The sequence below is a fragment of the Neofelis nebulosa genome, chromosome 8, assembly GCF_028018385.1.
Source record: "Neofelis nebulosa isolate mNeoNeb1 chromosome 8, mNeoNeb1.pri, whole genome shotgun sequence".
NCBI classification, from domain to species: Eukaryota; Metazoa; Chordata; class Mammalia; order Carnivora; family Felidae; genus Neofelis; species Neofelis nebulosa.
The window spans coordinates 99,801,170-99,829,130 of record NC_080789.1 but is presented as its reverse complement, the minus strand read 5'-3'; the positions used below and the strand labels follow the sequence as shown (position 1 = coordinate 99,829,130).

Below are 27,961 nucleotides of genomic sequence, written 5' to 3'. Positions count from 1 at the left end.
GCGTGTTTGCTGTGGGAATGAGAGAAACATGCAGGGAATATTTTAACCTGTAGAAACAAGTTTCCTAGCGTATTCCTAACAAGGCTCTGATGCGATATTTGTGGAAGATCTAATCCTGACCTCACCAGTACTCACCAGTGTTGACTGACTGAAAGCTTCCTAGGTGCCAGGTACTATATTAAATGTAGAGATATGATATTTAGCAAAACGGAGTTCCTGTCCTCAGAGGTTATATAGTCTGTGCACATCAGAGAGATTTCCAAATGAATGTAGATGTGAATCTATATCCTGGGCCTTCCAGTGCTAACTAACTACTCCACGGTGTAGACTAAATTTAACATTCACTGTTTTGCTTACTCGTTACTGTTTATATGGGTCTATTTTAAAGAAAATTATAGACAATAAAACACAGAGGCAGCCCCTCATTTTTCTGAACAACTCTCCTTTCCTATCAAGGGAGAGTTCATCTGGATTTGTTCCACGGAGAGCTCATTAGTGTTGGCATCTTATTTCTTCTACCAGATGTGGTTACTATTTTCATTTTATTCCAGGTAGCAGAGTACCAAACTAAAATTGCTAATGCTAAGTTCAGAGAAGTCCTGGGAAGAACTGACTGCAAGAGAACAAGAACAAAGAGGGAAAGGTAGGCAGTTTCATGACCTCTTTCTATTGGACATTGGTGGAGGAAATGCAGAAGAGAGTTGACATTCTGAACCTTTATTGTCAGAACTTTGCTCTAAACTCCAGGAAGCCTTTCTGACTACTCTTAGATCTAGCATTACAGCAGCTGTTCTCGAAGTATGGTCTCTGGACCGGGAAATCAGCCTCACCTTAGAACTTGTTCAAAATGCAAATTCTCGGGGGCGCCTGGGTGGCTCAGTCGGTTAAGCGTCCGACTTCGGCTCAGGTCATGATCTCGCGGTCCGTGAGTTCGAGCCCTGCGTCGGGCTCTGTGCTGACAGCTTAGAGCCTGGAGCCTGCTTCGGATTCTGTGTCTTCCTCTCTCTCTGCCCCTCCCCCACTCGCGCTCTGTCTCCCTCTGTCTCAAAAATAAATAAACATTTTTAAAAAAAATGCAAATTCTCGGGGCAGCTAGGTGGCTCAGTTCGTTAAACATCCGACTTCAGCTCACGTCATGATCTCACGGTTCTTGAGTTTGAGCCCTGCGTCACGCTCTATGTTGACAGCTCAGAGCCTGGAGACTGTCTTCAGACTCTGTCTCCCTCTCTCTCTGTCCCTCCCCTGGTTGTGCTGTCTCTCTCTCTCTCTCTCTCTCTCTCTCTCAAAAATAAATAAAATATTAACAAAAAAATGTTAAAAAATGCAAATTCTCAGGCCCCACCAGAGACCAAGGAGTCAGAAGCTCTGGGACAGGGTCCTAACAAACATTTTGCCATGTCTCTCTTATTAATAAATCAATTGAGACAGAAGATAAGATTCTTCAGGGATTCCTGGATGGCTCAATCGGTAGAGCGTGTGACTCTTGACCTCAGTGTTGTGAATTCCAGCCCCAGGTTGGGTGTGGAGCCTATTTAAAAAAAAATAAAAGGTGGATCCTTCTTCCTGGATCCTAACTTCCTTCTTCCTGGGGTTAGCTATAGGAAAGAGCTAATGGTGCCATTAATCATAAAATTATACCAAGCAAACAGGGAAGGAACATTGAAAGAGTTTGGAGAGCAGAAGCAGAGGGAATTAATTTGGAGGTACTTAAGAGATGCACAAAATGGGGGTGCCCGAGTGGCTTAGTCAGTTAAGCGTCGACTTCGGCCCAGGTTGTGGTTTCGGTTTGTGAGTTCGAGCCCCACCTTGCACTCTGTGCTCACAGCTCGGAGCCTGGAGCCTGCTTCAGATTCTGCGTCTCCCTCTCTCTCTGCTCCTCCCCCGCTCACATTCTGTCTCTCTCTCTCCCTCAAAATAAATAAATATTAAAAAAATTTTTTTGATGTCTTTTATATTTATTTTATTTGATCCCGTTTCCAGAGATCTTCATTTATTTGGGCAGTTTCTGTCTGGTATCTTACGAGAGGAGTTAGCAAACTTTCTAGAAATGATCAGATAGTAAATCGTGAGGGTTTGCAAGACAAATGGTCTCTTGGAATTCCTCAAGTCTACCATGGTAGCACAAGAGCAAATGAGTGTTACCGTGCTCCAACAAAACTTTATTTACAAAACCTGTGGGGGGCTGGATTTAACCTGCAGGCTATAGTTTGTCACCCCTGTCATATCTGCTGCCGTGAGACTCCCTTTAATATTGCCAGTAGCACAGGTCTGGCACTAACCTTTGGTTTCTCTGAAAAAGTCTTTTTTTCCCCTTCATTGACAAGATGTTTTTGTTGGCTAACAGAATACTGGATTTTGTGGGGTGTTTTTTTTTTTTTTTCCTTTCAGTATTTTGAAGATGCCAAGTCATTGTCTTCTGGCTAACATTGCTTCTCATGAGAAGTTTGCTGTAACTCTCACCTTTGCTTTTCTATATATGATGAGTTTTTTATTCCTTTGGCCCTCTTCAAGACTTCTTTTTTTTTTTTAAGTTTTTTTTTTTTTTAATGTTTTTATTTATTTTTGAAGGAGAGAGAGAGGGAGACAGAACATAAGTGGAACCAAATTAAAATGATTGGGCACTGTAATAGACCTAACATTTGATTTTCCCAGCATCTTTACCCCGACATAGCGGTGGAAGAGAACTTCCTTTGGTCAATGCCACATGTCTCTTTGGGGTTGCTTCATCCTGCTGGCCTTTGGGTGGTAAGAAGGACCCAGGTCCTCCCTCTCGTAGTATTCTGGCTACGATGATTGATTCAGAGGTGAGCATGTGAGAGAAGGAGGAACAAAATCCTTCTTCAGAAATTTCCCTAACATAGATGAAAAATTTCTGTCTCTTGGGATCATAGAGCTGGAAGGATTCACAGCTCCCTCTTCTCCACTGCTTGAAGGAAATCCTGTGTGTGGCGGGACTGAAAGATTGGGAGAAGCGAGTCCTGGCAGCATCAGTTCTCTGACTTCGGGCCATAACATGTTCAGTTTCTCTGGTTCCTTCAGTTCTCTGTGTGTGATCCACCCCGGTTACCAAAAATCCTTTTTTGTTTAAGTTGGTTTGATTTGGGTTGTTCAGTGCTCCAGAAAGTATCCCTACTGATTTATGCTGTAGGCGGCATTCAAGTCTTGCCATTTTAGGGGTGGCCGGGTGGCTCAGTGGGTTAAGCATTTGACTTCCGCTCAGGTCATAATCTTGCGGTCTGTGAGTTCAAGCCCCACATTGGGCTCGGCACTGGTGGTGCGGAGTCTGCTTGGGATTTTCTCTCTCTCTCTCTCTCTCTCTCTCTCTCTCTCTCTCTCTGTCCCTCCTCTACTTGCGCTCTCTCTCTCAAAATAAATACACTTAAAAAAATTTTTTTTAAAGTCTTGCCATTATAAAGAACACTGTGAAGCAACTTAGTAGCTACATCTTTTGCACACATGCATGCTTTCTTTCCACATTAAGAAACATTTCCAAAGTAGGAATTGCTGAGTCATAGAACACGCAGATCTGAAAGGCTTTTGATGTGTGTGAAATTGCCTTCAGAGAGGTTGTCCATTTAGACTTTTGTAAGGAGTGTATATGTCCCTATTTCCTTACAGTCACGGGAATACTGAGTATTATTATTTTTTTAAATTCCCAAGTAGATATACTGCTTTTCTATACCTGTGTATAGAACACCCATACCTGTGTTCCCAAATAATGTCTTAATAGGATCATAAAAAGAGAGCAAAGATCAAACATGGATGGAAATTTGGAATGACACCAGAAAAAAAGGGAGGAGTCCAAAATTTGTTCCAAGAGCATTACCACTATGAATACTCAGCCCTGGGTTTTCCCCCAGAACAGGTATTACGAACTGGCTGAGCCAGTATGAATATTTCAGGGAGAAATAAACTTGAGGAAGTGACAGAAGTCCTACCCTGGGTTACCACCTTAGCCTGGGGCTCCAGTAGGTTATTGGCTGGAGCATTAATAAAAACTCCACACCCTGTGGGGTTAATATATATGCTATAGCGGGGACCCAGATTTCTGGTTCCTGCTCTTGAGGAGTCTGTCTCACCCGCAAAGATGTGGGCTCAACTCCTTCTAGGAATATTGGCCCTGTCACCAACCATTGCAGAAAAATCTCTCCCGTAAGTGCTTGGTGTCAGAGGTGATGTAGGGCAGGTGGCTTCTTTGTCTATTTTTCTCAAATGTTAATATGCGGGAGAAGAGATAACCTTTGACTTATTTTAATTTCCTTCTCATCTGTTCCTTCTTTGGTTTCATTTCTCCTTTACCCAGAGAGAAAGGCTGAGGCATCAAAAGGGAGCCTTAGGAAAGATAATGTTTAAAAAAAAAAAAGATAATGTTAAAATATAGTAGAGTCCTAATACCCTGTTCTCTGTAACAGAATTAATTTCCTTCTTGGTACCCTAGGCATAGATTCTCAGTGATGGTCTTCTAATTGTGGGAGATTTAAGGCTATGCACTGAGTTATTTGTTACTCATCTGTTCCTCCATTATAGAAAATAAGATTCCTAAAGGCAAGGGCTCAGTCTGCTTAATTCACTGCTATATGCTGAGTTCTTAGGAGAGAGCTTAATTTTTCACTGACTGAATGTATCATTACTGCCCTGAAACCCTTATATTTCCTTAATAGAAACTACCTGGTGACCTTACCAGCCCAGCTTAACTTCCCCTCTACCGAGAAAGTTTGTCTGGATCTGAGCCCTGGGAACCATGATGTAAAATTCACTATTACTCTGGAGACCAAAGACAAGACCCAGAAGTTGCTAGAAACCTCTGGGTTGAAGAAGAGACACTTCCATTGCACCTCCTTTCTGGTAAGCACAGATTCAACCCTGAATCTGCTCCCTTCCTTTTTTATCCTTCTTTGGAGACACTTGGCACAATCTAATTGTAAGTACGATTTCTGTTGCCACGGTCTTTAAACTTATCTCCCCTAAACGTAAACTCAGCTCCTGGCCATAACTCATTCACCATTTCCTTGACCTTGGATTTCTTCCTTTAGTTTTTGACCTTAACCTCTGAATATTGTTTCCCTTCTTTTTCCTGGCAGTGTGTCTTACGGCCCTAACTTTGCTACCCGCATCTAACTCAGCTCTTTCCTTCCACCCTCCCACTCTGGGGTTGAGACCAGTTGATTCATTCCCCAACATCCTGCTCCTCCAGAGCCCCCTTCTCTTGTCCAGGTACCACCTCCTGCTGGTGGCACAGAAGAAGTGGCTACAATCTGGGTGTCGGGAACTGGAAATAACATCAATTTTGTGGAGAAGAAAAAGGTTCTGATTCAGAGGCAGGAGAACGGCATCTTTATACAAACTGACAAGCCCATCTACAACCCGGGGCACAAAGGTAAGAGGCATACATGGGGGATTCGACAAAAGACTGGGGAAACCACTGCACATATTCCAGAAAGAGGGGCTTTGTGGTTTGGGGGTAGGCCTATGGGGCAGGAGGGAGAAAGTTCTGGAGGGATGAAGCGTGACAAGTGTGGAATGCCTGCCATGTTACAGAAGCAGAGAAAAGTGGGTGGAGTTGCGTGTGTGTGTGTGTGTGTGTGTGTGTGTGTGTGCGTCTGAAACAAAAGTATACATTTCCCGGGAATGGCGTTTGATCAGTGTAGCTGGGCTGCTGTGTCTTATGGCTAGCTGCTTGTCTATGAATAAGAAAGCATCAAAAGCATTTGGCTTAAGCTCCTGATATTTGTACTTTGTGCCTTCTTCCCTAGAAGGGCATTCCATTATGATGTTTCCAAGTCAGGGGCTTTTATCTGTCTGTCAGTGTAGGTTGTTTGTTTTGTTTGTTTGTTTGTTTGTTTGTTTTTTAAAAGTAAACCCTGACCAGGTTTTGCTGACTCAGAAGTGGGGGTGGGGTGCGGCAGGGAGCAGAAAGAGTGGAAGAAGGACTGGAGAGGGGGAAATCCCTTTGCCAATAATGCCTATTCTATTCTAGTGCATTTCCGCATCGTCACCCTGAACAGCAGCTTTCTTCCCGTGAATGACAAGGTGAGAATTCAGTTGGGAAGAAGGAAGGGGAGAGAGATAGGGCAGACTGAGATAGAGCAGGGAGAAGGAGAAGAGATTCTTCCTAAGAGCGTGAAGAGGTGAAGTCCTCTGAGGAGCAGAATGCTTGTGCTAGCCTCGGGGCACAGGTCCAAAGCCTGCCAGTCCCCAGCAGCCTAAAAACAGCCAGAGGTGCCAGCTCTTAAGCTGATTGCTGTGAACATCAGTTAGGTTAATATTCCTGAGACGTGCTGGTATCCACTGCCCGTTTTAAATGTTTTCCATGTTATTTTATTTTTTATTTTTTAAAAAGTTTTGAGAGAGAGAGAGAATGCGAGTGCCAGTGGGGGAGAGTGGTGGGGTGGGAGGGGGAGAGAGAGAGAGAGAGAGAGATTTCCAAGAATCTCAGGCTCATGACCTGAGCCCAAATCAAGTGATGGATGTTCAATTGACTGAGCCCCCCAGGAGCCCCTCCACTGTCGTTTTAAGAGTTTCTACAGGGGTGCTGGGTGGCTCGGTAGGTTGAGCGTCTGACCCGATGATTCCAGGGTTGTGGGATCGAGCCTCACATCAGGCTCCGTGCTGATGGTGGAGACTGCTTGGGATTCTCTCTCTTTGTCTCTTTCTGCCCGCCGCCCCCCCACCCTTTGTTCGCGTGTGTGCATGCACACTCCCTCTTCCTCTCTCAAATATAAACAAACAAACAAACAAATAAATAACATAGAAGAGTTTTTGAAAACTTCAAGATTTTCTCTCCAGGAGTGATACCACATGACTTTGCAGTTCAAAAATTAGAAATAATTCAGGAGGGGACGCCTGAGTGGCTCAGGCGGTTGAGCATCCAACTGAGGCTCAGGTAGTGATCTCATGGTTCGTGGGTATGAGCCCTACATCGGGCTCTGTGCTGACAGCTCAGACTCTGGAGCCTCTTCAGATTCTGTGTCTCCTTCTCTCTCTGCCTCTCCCCTGCTTGCGCTCTGTCTCTCTCTGTCTCTGTCAAATAAACACTGGAAAAAAAAGAAATAATTCAGGAGTATTCCTAACAAAAATTAGAAATAAGAATATCCAATCCCACCATTTTTTTTTTTTTTTAACTACAAGGCAAGGTGATTTATAAAGTAGGCAATTCTCCTAAGGCTACATTACATGCCTAAGGTAAAAAAATGTGGTAACACTTGGCAATTACTTAAAGGTTCCTTAAACAACTCAGTCCCTGGAATCATAAGCCTTTTGATAGGTTTGATCTCAATTTAGGGCTTGTGTCATTTTTATATTTCTGAAACACTTACCTCACCTCTCAGACATTTCTGCTGCCTTCTTTGCCCTTCATTCACAGCCCATGATACATGATGTGTCATGAAGCTTTTAAAGATAATCATAGGGCATTATTGTTATTTCCATCTCCCCTTCTCAGAGTTTCTTTCCTCTCCGTGCAGTGAACCTATGAGCTTTTTTTTTTTTTTTAACCATTATCCTCATATTTCATTTTTAGGCTGTTTTCAATTTTTTAATTTTTTAATTTTTAATTAAAAATTTTTTTTCATTTATATCCAGGTTAGTTAGCATATAGTGCAACAATCATTTCAGGAGTAGATTCCTTAATGCCCTTTACACATTGAGACCATCCCCCCACCCACAACCCCTCCAGTAACCCTCTGTTTGTCCTCCATATTTAAGAGTCTCTTCTGTTTTGTCCCCCTCCCTGTTTTTACATGATTTTTGTTTCCCTTCCCTTGTGTTCATCTGTTTTGTATCTTAAAGTCCTCATATGAGTGAAGCCATATGATATTTGTCTTTCTCTAATTTCGCTTAGCATAATGCCCTCCAGTTCCATCCACGCAGTTGCAAATGGCAAGATTTCATTCGTTTTGATGGCTGAGTAATACTCCATTGTATATATTTACCACATCTTCTTTATCCATTCATCCATCCATGGACATTTGGGCTCTTTCCAGACTTTGGCTATTGTCGATAGCGCTGCTATAAACACGGGGGTGCACATGTCCCTTCGAAACAGCACACCTGTATCCCTTGGATCAATACCTAGTAGTAACAATTGCTGGGTTGTAGAAGCTATGAGCTTCTTGATGAGTAGGTTCCTCTGCCATTACTTTCTTTCCCAATTTGGAATTCTTTTTAGCTTCTCCTTCCTGTCACCTGTATCCTTTCTGTATCAATCGGGTTTAATATTGACTAGTTATTTCTTAACAGACTGTTAATTCCAGAGCGGAGAGGAAAGGCTAGGGGAAAATGTGACCACAGCCCAGTATTATTTTAGACTCCACTGGCCCCTGAAGGTGCCTGAAGGTTAAGAGTCCCATTAACTACCCTTCTTCTATTATCTCTTCCCTGCTCAAATTAGACCCCATTACTGAGAGTTGTTCTGATTTCCATAGTTATTCTCTCTTTCTATCTTAGAATTACTCCTTCTCCCCTACACCATTTCTTTAGCCAGCCCCCTATTCCAAGTTCCAAATTTGAAACTCCTATTTGAAACACTGAAATCAACTAAAGGAATTTTACTAAGAAACTGAGGGACAAAAATTGTGAAGTTAAGCGACTGAAGTATACTTGAGATTAACCGAGCCTATCTACTTTGGTGGCAACACCCATTTATTCAGAAACCTCAGCCTACTTCCAGGTGGAAATGCTATCTTCTTACTTGAACACTTGTTGTTTTCCGGAGCCTGCTTCTAAGTAATTGGTGTTCTTCCCGCCTCTTGACTCTCCGTGTGAGGAAAGTACTTTGTTATCTGAGAAGTGTTCTTTTTCTCTAATTTTTAGCCATCCATAGTAATCTCATTTTTGTCTCCTTATTGTCTGTATAGCTCTGGTTTGTGAAAGTCTCAAGCCTCTCCTTTGACCCCGAAGGGGAATGGAATGTGCCACCTCAAAATGGGCCACTGTGGCATGTGGATTGTTTTGAACTGCGGGTAATCAAGAGCCAGCATGCTCAGGAAACATTTTTTTTTTACCTCTTGCTTAACTGACTGAGAGAACTGAAATAGGAGGCCTGGCCCAGTTGCCAGATATAACTTGTTTTATCTAAAGGATTTATCTGGGGGCACCTTGGTAGCTCAGTCGGTTGAGCGTGTCGACTCTTGATTTCGGCACAGGTCATGATCCCAGGGTCGTGGAACCGAGCCCCAAGTCGGGCTCCATATTGAGCCTGGAGACTGCTTAAGATTCTCTCTCTCTCTCCTTCTGCCCCTCTCCCCCTGCTCCTGTGCTCTCTCGCGCGTGTTCTCTCTCTCTCTCTCAAAAAAAAAAAAATTATCTACATGGTAAGGGAAAGATTTGATTACCAACCATTTGTTCTTCTTGCTCTCCCTGTGACTTGCCTGGTGTCCCTTTGAAACCCCAGGCACCTTTGCCATTTCTTAGCTCAGGATGATACAGAATCTTCAATTGCCTGACTGCCTTGGAGTCTCATTGTCTCTGTGGGGCTCCCAAATGCCAGTAATCAGATGTTTTTCTCCTGCTAATCTATCTTTGGATTACTAGGCTAGCCAAAGACACTAGAAGGGGGAAATTTTTCTGTCCCTCTAATCCTTACCTCTCATTTTTTTGGTTTTTCTGAAGAACTGCCATGATCCTTGATATCCAGGCTGACAGCTGCCTTGACATGACGTGGTGCTTGGCCCAAGAATCAAAGGCAAACACCACCTTGACTTTATTTCCGTTTCCTTCCAAGTGAGATGCCGCCCTTGAACCCTCTCTGAGACCGCACATCTAAATTCCAGCTTTCAATCCCATTTAGTTTTTTTTTTTTAAACGTTTATTTATTTTTGAGACAGAGAGAGACAGAGCATGAACGGGGGAGGGTCAGAGAGAGGGAGACACAGATTCTGAAACAGGCTCCAGGCTCCGAGGGGTCAGCACAGAGCCCGACGCGGGGCTCAAACTCATGGACCGCGAGATCATGACCTGAGCCGAAGTCGGACGCTCAACTGACTGAGCCACCCAGGCGTCCCAATCCCATTTAGTTTTTAAGTGTATGTAATACTACTTGGAATGCCCTGAACTTAATAGGTGTACAGTCTCTAATCTGAGTTTTAATTGCATTAACGTTTATGTATGTATGTATGTATGTATGTATTTCGCATTTATTGATTCTGAGAAATGTACGAGCACATGAGCAGGAGAGGCGCAGAGAGAGAGAGGGAGAGAGAGAATCCCAGGCAGGCTCCATGCTCAGCACGGAGCCCGACTCTGGGCTTGACCCTAGGATCCTGTGATCACGACCTGGTGGAAATCACGAGCTGGATGCTCAACCGAATGAGCCACACAGGCGCCCCTGCATGTATCTCTTCAAAAGCGTATCTCAGGGGCACCTGGCTGGCTCAGTCTGTAGGTCATGCGACTCTTGATCTCGGGGATGTGAGTTTGAGCCCCATGATAATTGTACAGATTGCTTGAAATCTTTAGCGGTGCCTGTGTGGCTCGACTGGTTAAGCGTCCGACTCTTGATTTTGGCTCGGGTCATGATCTCACGGTTGGTGAGATCGAGCCCCATGTCCAGCTCTGCACTGACAAGGCAGAGTGTGCTTGGGATTCTCTCTCTCCCTCTCTCGCTGCCCCTTTCCCCTGTGTGTGCACGTGCGCACACACACTCTCTCTCAAAATAACTAAATAAACCATAAAAAAAATTTTTTTAATCTTAAAAAAAAAAGAAAAAGTACATCTTAAATAATCATGATCTCATTATCAAACCTAAGGAAATTAATAAGAATCATTTACTATCATGTAACACCTGTCTTAAGTAAGGGTTTTTTCAAATGGCTGATTTTTTTTTTTCAAACTAGGATCTGATTAAATTCATGCATTACATTTGATTGTTATATCTTTCAAATCTCTCATAATTTAAAATAATCTTATTTTTTCATTGTCGCCTTATATATTTTTTAGGAGAGAGAGCGAGAGAAGTGCTCAGGCTAAATGACTTGTAGAATGTCCCCATTCCAGAAAATGACATTGACTTTTGAGGAAGCCTAGTTGTCTTATAGAATATTCAACGTTCTTTTTTTATTTTTTATTTAAAAAAATTTTTTTTAATGTTTATTTATTTTTGAGACAGAGAGAGAGAGCATGAACAAGGGAGGGTCAGAGAAAGAGGGAGGCACAGAATCTGAAACAGGCTCCAGGCTCGGAGCTGTCAGCACAGAGCTCCACGCGGGGCTTGAACTCACAGACCGCGAGATCATGACCTGAGCTGAAGTCGGACGCTTAACCGACTGAGCCACCCAGGCGCCCTTCAAGGTTCCTTTTTTAAAAAAACTGTTTATTTATTTATTGTGAGAGACAATGAGAGGGGCAGAGAGAGGGGGAGAAAGAGAATCCCAAGCAGTCTCCATGCCCAACACAGGACTCTGATCCCCACCAACCATGAGATCATGACCTGAGCTGAAACCAAGGGTCAGACCCTCACCTGACTGAGCCGCCCACATGCTCCAAAATATCTGACATTCTTCATTCGTCTGGTTATGTCTTTCTTTGTAGTCTAACTTGCTCCCCTATGTTCTGGAAGTAGTTCTGAGGTCTTCATTAGATTTAAACTGAACGTTTTTGGCTAAAATATTTATCAGGAAATGCTGTGAACACCCAATGTATCTCTTCAGAAGATACCTAATGTCAGGTTGTCCCGTTATTAGTGATGATGAGTTTGATTACTTATTTAGGGTGGTGATAGCCTAATTTCTCCAGGTAAAGGTATGTCTTCTTCTTAAAATTTTTAAAATTTTATTTATTTATTTATTTATTTATTTATTTATTTATTTATTTATTTATTTAAATGTGAGCTCTATGCCCAACCTGTGGCTTGAATTCATGACCTCAAGGTCAAGAGTCACATGCTGTACTGACTGACCCAGCCAGGTACCCTGTCTTTTTTTTTTTTTTTTTAATTAGCAAGTAATTTTGGTGACACTTTGACACTTAGCCCAATAACCCGTTCACCATGAACTTAGTGGTTTTAGCGTCCATTTTCTTGAAGAAACTATACAGGGTCCTTTGATGGAACTCTTTTAAACAACGTATTTTTTAGCGGTACCGGGTGAGTCAGTTGGTTAAGCGGCTGACTTCAGGTCATGATCTTGCGGTTCCTGGGTTTGAGCCCCACATCAGGCTCTCTGCTGTCAGCACGGAGCCTGCTTCAGATCCTCTGCCTTCCTCTCTCTCTGCGCCTCCCCTGCTCATGCTGTCTTTCTCATTCTCTTTCTCTCTCTCTCTCTCTCAAAAATAAATAAAACATTAAAAAAAATTTTTTTTAATGTTTTATTTATTTTTGAGACAGCATGAGCAGGGGAGGGGCAGAGAGAGAGCGAGACACAGAATCTGAAGCAGGCTCCAGGCTCCCAGCTGTCAGCCCAGAGCCTGACGCGGGGCTCAAACTCTTGAACCATGAGATTATGACCTGAGCCAAAGTCTGTACTTAACTGACTGAGCCACCCAGGTGCCCCCAATACTTTCTTTTAAGGCATGTGGTGTAGAGCACTAAGGGAAGCAAAAGCATCAGAAGCTTCATTTCTTCAGTTTCTGGAGACTGGCAATCCCTTTGAGGAAATCTCTTCTCTCTCCTCCCCCAGCCAATAAGCTTTTGCTCATTGTTACCCTTATGGAGGCACCAAAGAGCCATTTAGAAAGGCTCAGAGAAAGACAGACCTTGTGAATTTTTTTTTTTTTTTTTTTTTTTTTTTTTAGAGAGAGGGCACAAGTGAGAGAGGGTGGAGAGACAGAATCCCATGAGGGGCAGAGAGAGGGAGAGAGAAGCAGGCCTCACCCGAAGTGGGGCTCAAATTCACCAACCGTAAGATCATGACCTGAGCCTCAGCCAGATGCTTAACCGACTGAGCCACTCAGGTGGCCCCTTGTGAACCTTTTGCTTTCGGCCCATCCTTATTGCGTATCCTGCTTTAACCCACGTTGTCTGGTTTTCCTTTTCAGTACTCCATGGTGGAACTGCAGGTAGGTAGAAGTTTCCTTTCCTTTTCTGTCAGCTGTGGAAAAGGGGAGATGATTTCGGTGCTCAACCCCGAGGCCAGAAACCACTCTGAGATGTTGGCCCAGTGCCCAAGATGGAGCCCGCGGCCCAGCACCCACAATTCCCCCCAAGCCATGCCTGCTCTCTGGCCTGTGCTCTCCCACCCTCTCAGGCCTGAACCTCTGTAGATAAGGACACACTGCCCTGCGGCCACCAGCCTTCCCACTCTGATTCCTGTGACTTCTCTGCTCCATGCGAGTTCCACTGAGCTCAGTTCTGTACTCCTCTTATTGTCATGGCCGTTCTTGTAGACGCTCAGCAGTTGGCTATGACGTGAATACCTGTGGGCAGTGCTGAGAAGGACAGGGACCAGAAAGTTGGAATATCTCGTGGCATCGCCTCCATTGTTCTGTTACCTTATCTGTCAGGTAGCTTACGATAAATTCCCTCAGCATTACCCCTACATAGGCACAGAGAACAAACAACTCTCTGTAAAGGCCATCCTAAAGCCCACTTTCTGAAACTGACAATAACACCTTAGAGGACTCGATCTGACTCTTTGAATCCACAAGGATGCGTTTCTTCCCCAGTGGGGTCCGGCCCTATAGGAAAATTTATTTAGCAACAAGAAAACTATAAATGAAAACTTAGCCACAAAGAAAATTATGAATGAAACAGGGGGCCCTTCTTCCTGGACGCAGACCACGGAGATCATGAATCCCAGGGAGTGGGATTCTTTACCTGCGCTTTGTGTCTTTACCTGCTTTTTGTAGCGCAGAGCGAGAGACAGGCAGGTACATCATGAAGTTTCTTTTTAATGAACGCAGGACCCAAATAGCAACAGGATTGCTCAGTGGCTGGAAGTGATGCCGGAGCAAGGCATTGCGGACCTGTCCTTCCAACTGGCCCCAGAGGCAACGCTGGGGACCTATACCGTGGCAGTGGCTGGGGGCAAGACCTTTGGCACCTTCCTTGTGGAAGAATATGGTAGGTGGGAGAATCAGCAGGTCAGAGCGTTGGACAGAATCTTGCCCCCAAGTCAGCAAAGGTACAGTAAAATATACCACGGGGAGGGATTCTTGATTCGTTTTTGAATCCTGGCTAAGCCAGCTAATAACGTTAGGAGCATTTTTGCCTTGCTCGTCCCCTCCCTTAACTTAATTCATTTAATTATCACTGTTTCTATATCCCTCTGTCTACTGTCGGTAGGGTCAAATCGTTTTTCTTGCCCATTTTTGTTTCCACTCTCCCCAGTGCTGCCTAAGTTTCAGGTGGATGTGGTGGAACCCAAGCAGTTATGGACCGTGGAGGAGTCCTTCTTAGTGAAAATTTGTTGTAGGTGAGACTAAAGCTCTGGATCTGGTGGAGATTACAGCTATATGGAGAAGAGTGACAGGGGAGAGTGGTTATGGAGGCGGTGGTTAAGACTCGAGACATTTTATGCGGTCCAGAGCCGTGACTTCTCCCAGAACACATTTTCTTTTTTTGTTTTGTTTTTTTGGGGGGTTTTGGGTTTTTTGTGTTTTGTTTTAGAAAGAGAGAGAGTGAGAGGGCACTCAAGCGGGGGAGGGGGGGAGGAGACAGAGAGAGAGAGAGAGAGGGAGAGACTCTTAACCAGGGTCCACAGTCCACGCTCAGCACAGTGTCTGACATGGGGTTTGATCCCATGACCCTGGGATCATGATCTGAGCTGAAATCAAGAGTTGGACAGTCAACCGGCTGAGCTACCCAGGTGCCCCTACATTTTCTTTTTTTTTTCTCCTTATTTATTTATTTATTTATTTATTTTTGAGGGAGAAAGTGTGTGTGAGCGGGGGAGGGGCAGAGAGAGAGAGAGGGAGGCAGACGATCCAAAGCAGGTTCAGCCCTGTCAGCAGCCAGTAAGCCCACCCTGGGACTCAGACTCACGAACGGTGAGATCATGACCTGAGCGGAAGTCAGAAGCTCCACTGACTATGCCACCCAGGTGCCCCTCAGCATTATTAGTGTCCGCTTTGTGTGGAACACAACAGTGAATCCCATGAGAAATTGGGGTAAGGAGAAAGAAAAGCATCGATCTCTGTCCTTCGGATGGTATTTGTTGTGTGGTGGCCGACACCCTAAGGCTTTGGGTAAAGCAGGGAAGTGGACCAGACTAGTGAAGGGTAGGACAGTCAGTGCTTCCAGAGGCTGGAGTACGGAAAAGAAGGAAAAGTGGTGTTTCGGAAGAGGAGGGCTGGATCTCAAGTGGAATCTCCCAACTCTGACTTGCCATGCTTCTCTGGGTTAGGTACACCTACGGAAAGCCCATGCGAGGGGCAGCACAGGTATCCGTGTGTCAAAAGGCGTATACTCACCATTTTCCAGAGGCAGAATGGGAACAGCTACCCGACAGATGCAAGAACCTTTCTGGACAGGTGAGTAAAGGGGATGTAGCAAGGGAAACTTATTCCTGTGTCCGAAAGTAACTAAGCACCAATATACCAATATAGAAAAGTAGTAAAAACCCCAAAGTAGGAACCTTTTCACACAATCGTCGTCCCAGTTCCAAAGCACAAGGCAGTCTTCTTTATTCTAAACAGGTGAAGTCTTTTAGAATCTGCCCTGGAGTTGAGAAATTAAGCTAAATCCTTGCGAGGCACAATTTTCCTGCCCTGCAGTTGGTTTTTCTCCCCCTCTCCGATCTTGGAGCTTCAACGTTGCTTCATGATTATCTGTGTCGGAGGAGAGTTTTTCTTTCTTAAACGTGGAGAAACTAAAGTATGGAGATCAGAATTTCTGTCTACGGTATATTATTATCAAGTGGGAGTAGAAGTTAGGTGATTCATCCTCCCTTTCTCTCTCCCTCATTGCCTCACTAGACTGACAAATCAGGATGCTTCTCAGCTTCCATGGATATGTCCACCTTCAACCTCACTGGTTACACGTACAGCCACAGCATCAATATTGTGGCTACCGTGGTGGAGGAAGGAACGGGTAAGTTGGACACGCCTGCCTTCATTAAGAAAAGAGACAGGAGAAGGGCTGTCCTAGGAACAGACCCATCGAGAGGGCTCAAGACCTACCCTCATTAGTGTTTGGGAACGAGTCTGTTCCTAGTTCACCGTCAAAGGGAAATGCCGGATTCCAATCTGTCATTCACTACCTATTTCCCCAAAAGTTTGGGGAGGAGGAGTTCGTTTGGATCTTTGGCCGGAAATGTGTTCAGTTTCATACGTCCAAGGTGGCACTGTCCTTTCAGGGATTTTACGTTACACACACCGGGTGTTTAGGTCATCATACGTCTGGTTTCCCTCTTCAGGAGCAGAGGCCAATACCACTCAGGATATCTACATTTCTTCAGAAATGGGATCGATAACCTTTGAAGACACCAAAAATTTTTATTACCCCAATTTCCCCTTCACTGGGAAGGTATGTTGAAACTTGTCTCTACACCCAAAAGGTGCTTAACCATCCGCTGTTGCCTTCTTCCTGGAGACATATAATAATAGCTCATTTAACATTTTTTTCTCAGTCCTTTACGTGTATTCTCCTGTCTAATCTTTACAACGATCCGATGAGGTAGACACTATTATTGGCCCCGTTTTACCGATGAGGAGACTGAGGCACAGAGAGGTTAAATGATTTTCCAAAAGTTATACAGCTAGTAAGTGGCACCTAGGATCAAACCCAGGCAGACTGCATCCAGAGTATATAGTCTTAATCCCTTGGGTTTTGCTGCCTTTAGTCTCCCATGAGATGTGCCTTGAATATTAATGTGACTTCATTGCCTTTCCCAGTGCCCGGGACTTGTCCAAATCTTTGAATTTTAGATCTGCACGGTATCTGGAGAAATCATCTAGTCTCCTCATCTAAGCAAGATTAAACGTGCCTTAACAGGGAGCCAATTATCGCTCCTTAAGCAGTTTCTTCAGAGATTTAAAATTTTCCTTTGTTGGAGTCTTCTTTCTGATACTTAATAATCTGTCCGTCTCTCCAGTTTATCTTTGTTAACGTCCCAAACAGTCGTTCAGCACAATAATGTAGCATACTTCTAGATCTATTTAGATCAATCCTTAGCCATCTTGTCTCTAGACCAAGGGTAGATCCAGATTCTCTGGGAGCCTATGGATTATAAATTTGGGAGTGGAAGGGGATTCTCTCTCTAAAAAAAAAATAATTATAATGTACAGAGAGGGGCGCCTGGGTGGCTTGGTCGGTTAAGCGTCCGACTTCGGCTCAGGTCATGATCTCACGGTCCGTGAGTTCGAGCCCCGCGTCGGGCTCTGTGCTGACAGCTCAGAGCCTGGAGCCTGTTTCAGATTCTGTGTCTCCCTCTCTTTCTGCCCCTCCACTGTTCATGCTCTGTCTCTCTCTGTCTCAAAAATAAATAAACGTTAAAAAAAAAAATGTACAGAGAGCCTTGGAGGGGGGGAACCTGTGTAAATGAAGGGTCCTGAAGCTTCATTAGCTACGTGACAAATCTACTCCTGCTCCAGGCTGAGCTGCTTCTGTTTGCTTCTCACTTCCCCACAGATGTCAGGTTCCAATGCTTCAATCGCATCTACTTGTTTCTGGACTCTTTCGTGAAATGTATTCTTAGAGTTTCTTTTCTCACCTCACTTCACCTCATACTTGAACCGACTCCAAACCTAACCCTAATTCATGCCCTCATAACCTTCACCCTTTAGATAAGAGTTAGGGGTCATGACGGCTCCCCCCTCAAGAATCATTCAGTATTCCTGGTGATTTCTGGCATAAATGGAACCACCAACCAGACCCTAACTACTGACAACGATGGCCTTGCTCCCTTCGAGCTGGATACAGTCAGTTGGAATGGGAGAGATATTTCTCTGGAGGTAAGCACCGAAGAGGACACGCTTTCCGGTAAGGCTTCCCTGAAGGAAAACCTCAAACTTTTCCTGTTCTCTCCCCTCCTCCCTCATTTGTCATTCTGTCAGCATCATTCACCAGTCCTGCTTCCCAGTTGACAAAAACTTTTGTTGGCCTTTAATATCAACCGAATAAATTTTCCTTCAGGTAAGCAATGTTATTTCTACTAATTCAGCGTACGACTTATCCTCATCTCTATTTGATCCCATATTTAAAATCAGAGTAGGGAGAGGGCACCTGGGTGGCTCAGTTGGTTGAGCATCCAAATTCGGCTCAGGTCACGATCTCGAGGTTTGTGAGTTCGGGCCCCACGTCGGGCTCTCTGCTGTCAGTGTAGCGCCCGCTTCAGATCCTTTGTCCCCTTCTCTCTCTCTCTCTCTCTCTCTCTCTCTGCCCCTCCCCTGCTTGCTATCTCTCTCTCAATAATAAATAAACATGAAAAAACAAATAAAATAAAAGTAGAGTAGGGAGGACAAGATAACTCAGACTCATTTTCTTCCCTCTATGTCCCTCCCTCCACCCGCTCTGGGGCCATTACTCATAAACATGGTAAAGAAGGAAACTCTGTGTTTTGGATAACTTCCAGGGAAGGCAACTCATACCAGTTATCAGCTGTGACATGATGCTGCGCAACAAACAACCACAAAACTTTAGTATTATACAACCACAGGTGTGTCCCTCTGGGGGACTTCTTGTCCCTCTGGGGTAGTCAGGCAGCTCTGCTGGTCTTGGGGGGGGCTGGTTCTTACATGCTGTGGCCCAACCGGCTGATGAAGGCCAGGCTCGCACGTCCCAGCAAACTAGTTCGGGTACATTCTTACAGCCATGATGGGGAGCAAGAGGAAAGGTCGACACGCAAGGGCTCTTCCAAGCCTCTCCTTCTCTTGCATATGCTCACATCCCGTTCCCGACAAGTCACATGGTGGGTCTGCAGTTAGACTAACAGGGCAACACAAGACTACGTGGCAGAGGGCATTAATACCCGAGGGATGGATTGGGCCCATTAGTGCCATCGTTCACCATGCTGCTTAAGCAAACACATACAATTTGTGTGGTGGCTCATTTAAGTAATTGTTTACATAAGGCCTCACTCAATCACTCTACTTAGAAATAATCTTCATTTTTTTCCCCCTCTTCTTTTTTTTTTTTTTTTTAAATTTTTATGTGAATTCTAGCTAGTGAACATACAGTACAATATTGGTTTCAGGAGTAGAGTTTAGTGATTCATCACTTACAGACAACGCCCAGTGCTCATCCCAGCGAATGCCCTCCTCAATGCCCATCACCCATTTAGCCCACCCTCTACTCACCTCCCTCCATCAACCCTCAGTTTGCTCCCTGTTAAGAAGCTCTTATGGTTTGGGGCCCCCGGGTGGCTCAGTCGGTTAAGCGTCCGACTTTGGCTCAGGTCCTGATCTCACAGTTCGTGGGTTTGAGCCCCGCGTCGGGCTCTGTGCTGACAGCTCGGAGCCTGGAGCCTGCTTCAGATTCTGTGTCTCCCCTGGGGCGCCTGGGTGGCGCAGTCGGTTAAGCGTCCGACTTCAGCCAGGTCACGATCTTGCGGTCCATGAGTTCGAGCCCCGCGTCAGTCCCTCTCTCTCTGCCCCACCTCCACTCGCACTCTGCCTCTATCTCTCTGAAAAATAAATAAACATTTAAAAAAATTAAAAAAAAAAAAAGAAACTCTTATGGTTTGTTTCCCTCTCTCTCTCTTTTTTCCTTCCCCCCCTTCTCATATGTTCATCTCTTTTGTTCCTTGATAGAAATGATTATTTAAAAAATTTTTTTAACGTTTATTTATTAAAAAAAATTTTTTTTTAACGTTTATTTATTTTTGAGACAGAGAGAGACAGAGCATGAACGGGGGAGGGTCAGAGAGAGGGAGACACAGAATCTGAAACAGGCTCCAGGCTCTGAGCTGTCAGCACAGAGCCCGACACAGGGCTCGAACTCACGGACTGTGAGATCATGACCTGAGCCAAAGTCGGCCACTTAACCGACTGAGCCACCCAGGCGCCCCTAGAAATGATTATTTTTAGCCTTACTATCCTTTACACCTGGTTTTCTTATCCCTAGGATGTATTCTTTGGTTTCTGTGTAATCTTAGTCATGCTTATCGACATCTCTTGCATCAGTCCGTGAAGGTTTATCACCCCCAATTGAGCATCACTTGAAAACTATAATTTCACTCGTCTACATACCAAAGTGCTGCTGCACATAACCACTCTTACGGATTCCTCAATCATCCTTAGCTGGACCTCTAGTAAAACATCCACATGCCATTCTTAGGCAGTGAAGATTTGAGAGAGATGGTTTTGAAAACCATAAGAAGTCCATGGGGTTACTATGGTGGGGGCATGTGTTAAAAAGCCTTTTTCTTTCTCTGTTCTTAGGGCAGATTCCAAATGGAAGATCTGGTATATAAGCCAGAACAGGTGCCTCATTACTACCAGAATGACTATCTTCACCTGCAGCCCTTCTACAACACAACTCGTAGCTTCCTTGGCATCCACCAGCCAAACGGAGTCTTGGCATGTGGCCAGCCCCAGGAAGTGCTGGTGGATTATTACATTGATCCCGCCGATGCAATCCCTGCCCAGGAAGTCATCTTCTCCTACTATGTGAGACAGGGCAATGAGGGCTGGGGAAAGTGCACGAGGGAAGGAAAGGAAATGAGGAGAGTGAGACGGAGAGGGTGATTTATGTCTAGAGACACAGTGCAAGTCACGTGGGTAATTTCAAAATGTTTAGAAGCCGCAGTTAAAAAAATTAAAAGAATAGGTCACACTAATTTAAAAAATACATTTTGGGGGCACCTGGCTGGCTCAGTCAGGGGAAGAGGCAGCTCTTGCTCTTAGGGTCATGAGTTCAAGCCCCACACTGGGTGTAGAGATTATATATATATAATATTATGCATATGTGTATATGTAATATATGTATATATACATATATATAAACACATATACATAATATATAATACATACATATACGTATAATAATACATATATATGTATATATACACATATATACATAATATATAATACATATATGTATAATAATATATATGTATATATACACATATACATAATATATAATACATACATGTATAATAATACATATACATGTATATATACACACACATACATAATATATAATACATACATATATGTATAATAATACATGCATATGTATATACACACATATATACATAATATATAATACATATATGTATAATAATACATATATATGTATATATACACATATACATAGTATAATACATACATATATGTATAATAATACATATATGTATATATACACATATATACATAATATACAATACATATATGTATAATAATATATGTATATACATACGTATATGTATAATAATACATATATGTGTATATATACACACATATACATAATATATAATCATACATATATGTATAATAATACATATATGGATATATGCACATATATACATAATATATAATACATATATGTATAGTAATACATATCTATATGTGTATATATACACACATATATACATAATATATAATACATACATATATGTACATATGTATGTGTATATATACGCACACACATATGTATATATATACACACACATATACACACGTGTATATACACGTATATATGTATACATTTAACCCAGTGTATCCAACATATGATCGTGTCAACCTGAAATCAACACCAAAATTATTAATAGATATTTTACACTTCTTGTTTAGCTGAGTTCCAAATCTCTGAAACTCAAAGTATGTATTTTCTAGTAGCCACCTTTCAAGGGCTCCAGCAGTCACATGTGGCTCGTGCTACTGTATTGCACAGTGTCGGTGTAAAGGATGGGGGTGGATGTGAAAAAAAAGAGATTTTAGAAAGGAGCCCAGGGAAACTGTCTGGGAAGATAAAACGAAGAATTAAGGAGAACACATTGATGGTCAGGGCTGAATGGGAGCTGGGTGCGTGAATGGGGGAGAGGGTGCGGAGGGGCTGGGACTCAGAACAGATTTTATTCTGTCATTCACTGGTCAGTAATTTAAAAATAGATGATAAAGGTTAAAATTAACATTGATAGCAGGTTTGTGGTGTGAGTAAAATCACAACTTGTGGCTTGATAAGCGGCTTTACTGGTTACCTTGGTGATAGCAGGGAATTAGATTTGTGTAAAGCCCGGGTTTGCCGGGGCCCAGAGTCTCTATTCTTTTATCACCCTCTCCAAGTTTCTGAGGGATTTTCTCCCCATTGATTCATTTCAGTGTCTTCGCGCAGAAACAATCATCCTGACCAAACAGGATGAGGAGGGGTAGACAACATAAGGAGTCAGAGTGCTAACACGGGCACTGTCTTCGGGACAGGAGTGTGGGGACAGCCGGGGGGCGAATGGATGGGCTGATCAGTGTGGAAGGGCTGAGGGCCAGCTGAGAGTCTGAAGAGCCGGCCCTAGAGCCCTTGACTGCAGTCAGAGCTGACAGCCCGCTTAGAAACAGTTTCACTGAATTTGGTTTCAAGTGAGTGAACAGGGAGAGTTCGATGAGGGGATTTCTCCCCCAAAGAGTCAAATGTCAGAAGGGCTCAAGGCAGTTTAAAGTGCACTTGTTTCCATTGAATTTTGAATCAAGCGATTAAAAAAAAAAAGTTATGAAGACGGATGGATTTTGGGTTAACTTCATGTTACAAGGAGTATAAGAGAATCAAACCTGGAGACCTTCAAGAATCAGTGGACAGCTCTCTATTGTGAAGAATGGCTTCTGTTCCGTTTGGCCCCGAAGTAATGATGACCTTTGTCTCCTCCCATCCATGGCCGGGGTTCTCGGGAGCGCCTCCAAGAGGAAGGGTCATCAAGGCTCATGGTGCCGTCCGACATTTGACAAACTGACAGATGCGGCATGAAGCACTGAGCCAGGCTCTGGAACTAAGAAAGGAGACTTTCCTTATGGAACTAAGAAAGGAGACTTTCCTTATGCAGAGAGGCAGGGATGCTCCACAAGTAGGGTCCCATAACTTCTGTGCGGTTGATGATTTTTTTTTTCTTTTCTCTTTTTTAGGTAGTGGGGAAAGGGCGTTTGGAGATAGAGGGGCAGAAACACCTGAATTCTGAGAAGGAAGGTGAGTGTTTAGGCTTCCACTGAAAGATGAAAGGATATCTTCAACTTCCAGGAAGCTCTTGTTATCCCAGAAGCAACAGAGAAGAAGCAATGAGAGAATACCACTGATCGCCACAGAACAGGAGAATGGGGAGGCCGCAGCTAGGGCTATGAGAGGCGTAGACTTGTGGTTGGAGGTCATTGGTGGACGAGCGCGCATTCTCATCCCTGTGTATCCCCTCTTCTTTTCCAGGAACGAAAGGCTCCTTCTCCATCTCACTGACCTTCACTTCCAGACTAGCCCCTCATCCTTCTCTGGTGATCTATGCCATTTTTCCCAGCGGAGCGGTTATAGCCGACAAAATTCAGTTCTCAGTAGAGATGTGTTTTGACAATCAGGTAAAATGGCAGTTGAGGAAGGTGAAGAAAAGGTCTGGGCAGAGAGAGAGAGAGAGAGAGAGAGAGAGAGAGATCTGGTGTATGCTGGGGCTGGAGATCAGGCAGGGACAGAGGAATAGGAAGATAATATGGAGGCAGATGTCATTATCGTATTTATATCTTCAGGATGTTTTGTGGAAATCGCTCTCTTTCTTTTTAGAAAGTCATGCCGGGGAAACTGTGTATTCTACCCAGGTCTTCTTTCTTTTTAGTTTCTGCCTCGTAAACTTTCTGTGTTATTCTGTGCTGGGCTGCTCGCTTTTTCCAGCTGTACCGCATGGGCACTAGTTCTAAAAGGGCCAGACTTAAAAAAAAAGAAAAAAAAAATCAGTATAAAAGTGAAGGAATGGGCCCCGATGCCGGAACTGGGGCATATTGGCAGATGAGGCAAATTATGTTGTTTCTCCCCGTCTCCAGGCTAACCTGATCCCCAAGTTATACTTTTCCCTTCCCCAGGTTTCCCTTGGCTTCTCACCTTCCCAGCAGCTTCCAGGAGCAGATGTGGAACTACAGCTGCAGGCAGCTCCTGGATCCCTGTGTGCCGTCCGGGCGGTGGATAAGAGTGTCTCACTGCTGAGGCCAGAGAGAGAGCTGAGCAATAATTCTGTGAGTAGTCTGCTACTGGGGCGGGAAGAGAAGACAGCGTGACTGCATTCGAACAAAAGATAGATTTCAGGGAGTGAGAAAGAAAGGCTGAGGGAAAGCCTGAGCTTTTCTACCATAAGGTGGTAGAAAAGCTGGTGGGGAAACAGAGGTAAACTGATGGCATGAGAAAGGCAGGGCTCATGTGGGCATAGAAGTAGGAAAGATGTAATAGGAGATAAGGGTGACAGATTATTGAAGAAGGTGAGAAAGAGGGGGGGCCTGGGTGGCTCAGTCGGTTAAGTGTCTGACTCTTGATTCTGGCTCAGGTCACAATCTCGTGGTTCGTGAGTTCGAGCGCCCCGAGCTCTGTGCTGTCAGCACAGAGCCTGCTTGGAATCTTCTCTCTCTCTCTCTGCCCCTCCCCCGTTCACGCACATTTCTCTCTCTCTCAAAATAAAGAAATGAGCTTTAAAAAACCTTTAAAAAATGGTGAAAAGGGGGTCAAAAATGTAAAGGTAGGGGAGATTTTGTAATGCAATAAATACAGGAAGATTTCGGGACTAACGAAGAGAAATAATACAAGGGCGGTGAGCTGTGGCACCACAGTCCGAGAGAAGTTTCTCTACTGATTTCACTGTGTCAATAGTTTATTTCCTTTTCCCTTCCTGTTTCAGATCTATAGGATGTTCTCATTCTGGTATGGTCACTACCCCCATCAGGTGGCTGAATATGATGAGTGTCCAATGTCTGGCTTCTGGAACTCTCCACAAACCCTCTCGGTTATGTGGAGGCCTTGGTTCTCTGAACGTGTGGACCTTTTCCATTTTTTCCAGGTAGATGTTCTTACCCGTTTTGTTCTTGTAGAAACAATGGTGGTGGTGGGCGGAGGAAATTCCTTACGTAAAAAAAGCAGAGAGACTCATGTGGGCACTGAGGGGATAAAACCTTGGAAGAAACTCCTAATACGTGAGGTAGCCTCTCCTGGTCCTTATCCTTGAAGAAGGTACCCAACTGCCCAACTGCATTGGAAGAGGGCCACCATGAGAGGCTGTGTACAGCCTCTTTCCATCATTATAAACAATACGTGAGTAGAAGTTAAGTACTTTATGAGTAGGAGTTGGGGATGCCGAAGCCTAAGTCTGACCGGAAGTCTCTGAAGTCAGGAACCATGTCTTGTCCATATTTGTATTCTCTCTAATGACTGATCCTTCATAATACTCAATGTGTTTTTGTTGAATTGACTGAGCCGATATGGTTCCTGCCCTCAGAAAGTTCAGGCTAAATCAAATAATAAGGGTACAGTGACTAACATTTGGAAGAAGCATGAAATATATTTGACAATGAAATAAGTGGATTACTATTCAGTGATAAAAAGAAGGATGAGATCTTGTCATTTGTGTCCACATGGGTGGATCTTGAGGGCGTTATGCTCAATGACAAAAGTCAGTCAGAGAAAGACAGATACCATATGATCTCACTTCTATGTGGAACCTAAACGACAGCAACAACAAGCTCATAGAATAATTTGGTGGCTGTCAGAGGCAGTGGGCATGGAGTGTGCAAAATGAGTAAGGGTTGTCAAAAGGCACAGACATCTGGTTTAAAAGAAGTCCTGGGGATGTAACATATAGTATGGCGACCGCATGGCTAATATTGTATTACATATTTGAAAGTTGCTAAAAGAATAGATCTTGAAAGTTCTCATCGCAAGAAAAAAAACATCTTTTTTGTACCTAGGTATGGTGATGGATGTTAACTAGGCTTATTCTGGTGATCATTATGCAGAGTATATATTTAAAAAATTGAAATTTTTTAAATTTCTGGCTGACAGAAGTGAACAAAACTTGGTGGCTGAGTGTTGGGGAATAAACACCTGTATCACAGTTAACAGGAAAAGAAGGCTTGGTTCAGCCCTTTGAGGATAGACTGCCTAGGCAGTAGCCCACATAGTAAGGGAGGGGACCACTTTAACTCTTCGTCCTCTGGTTTCTTTGGTGCCTATCAGGACATGGGCCTGAAAATACTGTCCAATGCCCAGATTAAGAAGCCAGTAGATTGCAGTCACCAGTCTCTAAAGCACAGCATTGCAGTGGCGGAAGGTAAGCTACCTGTGTAGCTTAAATCATGGAACTCCGGAAGCACACTCTTTGCTTCCTGTTCCTGTTGCCTCCGGTCCGAATGATAATGGCTTGCCGGTCATGGATGCAGGCAGCCAGATCTCTCTCTGGGGAGCACTTTTGAAGCTTGAAGCCCTTACCTATTCATCTCCTGGCCAAACCTCCTCATCTGTCACTTCCCCCTGATGGCCTTGAGACTAGTCGGTTCCTCGGTACTCCTTCCTCCTTGTCTCTGACTTATTCTCCGTTTCCCTCTAAATTTCTTGGTCGTAGTTCCTCTGCCTCAGCTTATACAACAGAAGTCTTTTGGGAGAGCCCGGGTGGCTCAATTGGTTAAGCATTCGACTCTTGATATCGGCTCAGGTCATGATCTCAGGGTCGTGGGACTGAGCCTCACCTTGGGCTCCACATTGAACATGGAGCCTGCTTGAGATTCTCTCTCTCCCTCTGTCTCTCTTCCCCGCCCCTACTCGCACGTGTGAGAGGTCTCTCTCTCTCTCCCAAAAGTCTTCTGTTTTCCCAAATTCCCTTATTCTTGTTCTCCTCAGCAAATTATGGTAATCGTCTAGTGAGTTTTGAATCATCATCATCTTCATCACTTCAGTCAGAGGATCCTCAGATCCGCCAGTATTTCCCAGAGACTTGGCTCTGGGATCTGTTTCCTGTTGGGTAAGTGATGCCTCAAAGATATAGCAAGATTGTACCTTGTGGAGTCAGCAGCGAATTCAGAGTCAGATCATTTTTTTTTGTTTGTTTGTTTTTTACATGTATTTATTTTTGAGAGACAGAAAGAGATGGAGCACAAGTCAGGGAGGGGCAGAGAGAGAAGGAGACAAAGAATCCAAAGCAGGCTCCAGGCTCTGAGACATCAGCACAGAGCCCGACACGGAGCTCGAACTCACAAGCCATGAGATCGTGACCTGATCCAAAGTCAGACTGAGCCAACCGACTGAGCCACCCAGGCGCCCCAGAGATAATGTTGTTGTTGTTTTTTTTAAGACATGGATTTACTTATTTATTTTTTAAATTTATTATTTTTTTTAATTTTATTTTAGAGAGAGAGTGCAAGCAGGGGAGGGGCAGAGGGCTAGAGGGAATCTTACGCAGGCTCCACGCTCAGCACAGAGCCCGGCCCGGGGCTCATGACAAGCTCATCTCAAGGCTCCTGTGTCCAAAAAGTACATGAAAAGATGCTCCATATCGCTAATCAGAGAAATGCAAGTGAAAACCCCGACGAGATCGCACCTCACAGATTCAGGGGCACTGGCTCTTTCAGATACGTGTGTCCACACGTGCCCACCTGCTCTTACCCCCTCCTCTACGCAGGCACCCCCTTCTCCCATATTTGTACATCCTCACTCCCCCCGAAGGGTCACACTCTGAGGCTGGCATGTTCCTCAGTTCGGCTGCCTTTTTTACCTTCCCCCCACCTCCGTGACGACAACAAATGACTTCTGCAGGTGAACCGATAGCTTCATCCACAGTGTTCTCCTTGTCCTGCTGTGTGTGCGCGCCTCACCTGGGTTCTGTGTTCTCACAGTAACTCAGGGAAGGAGGCTGTCCACGTCACGGTTCCTGATACTATCACCGAGTGGAAGGCCATGACTTTCTGCACCTCCCAGACTAGCGGCTTTGGTCTGTCACCCACTGTTGGACTGACTGCTTTCAAACCATTCTTTGTTGATCTGACGCTCCCTTACTCAGTAGTTCGAGGGGAATCTTTTCGCCTTACTGCCACCATCTTCAATTATCTAAAGGACTGCATCAGGGTAAGAGCCGAGATACGGGAATCTCTGACCCCGGGAAAGAGATGGGACGCGATTCCCCATTTTCCTAAGCCTCTGTGCGTGGCTTCCTGTACT

The 27,961-nt window shown here is 44.2% G+C and overlaps 1 protein-coding gene across 3 annotated transcripts in view; it reads left to right on the top strand.

Moving 5' to 3' along the window:
• Positions 1–491: 491 nt before the first annotated feature.
• Positions 492–27,961, top strand: part of A2ML1 (alpha-2-macroglobulin like 1) — a 45,978-nt gene continuing 18,508 nt past the window's right edge. For 2 of the 3 annotated variants that reach the window (XM_058743766.1, XM_058743765.1), the window contains exons 1-19: positions 4,068–4,152; positions 4,662–4,845; positions 5,215–5,377; positions 5,978–6,030; positions 12,970–12,990; positions 13,834–13,993; positions 14,261–14,345; positions 15,276–15,402; positions 15,847–15,961; positions 16,287–16,396; positions 17,656–17,823; positions 20,251–20,478; positions 22,921–22,981; positions 23,213–23,358; positions 23,854–24,003; positions 24,657–24,815; positions 25,988–26,081; positions 26,648–26,768; positions 27,640–27,868. In XM_058743766.1, coding sequence (XP_058599749.1) covers positions 4,088–4,152; positions 4,662–4,845; positions 5,215–5,377; positions 5,978–6,030; positions 12,970–12,990; positions 13,834–13,993; positions 14,261–14,345; positions 15,276–15,402; positions 15,847–15,961; positions 16,287–16,396; positions 17,656–17,823; positions 20,251–20,478; positions 22,921–22,981; positions 23,213–23,358; positions 23,854–24,003; positions 24,657–24,815; positions 25,988–26,081; positions 26,648–26,768; positions 27,640–27,868 — 2,439 coding nt within the window. In that variant the 5' untranslated portion in view covers positions 4,068–4,087. Of the gene's footprint in view, positions 644–4,067; positions 4,153–4,661; positions 4,846–5,214; positions 5,378–5,977; positions 6,031–12,969; positions 12,991–13,833; positions 13,994–14,260; positions 14,346–15,275; positions 15,403–15,846; positions 15,962–16,286; positions 16,397–17,655; positions 17,824–20,250; positions 20,479–22,920; positions 22,982–23,212; positions 23,359–23,853; positions 24,004–24,656; positions 24,816–25,987; positions 26,082–26,647; positions 26,769–27,639; positions 27,869–27,961 lie in introns of those variants that run through there. The other variant, XM_058743767.1, reaches the window with a different exon arrangement.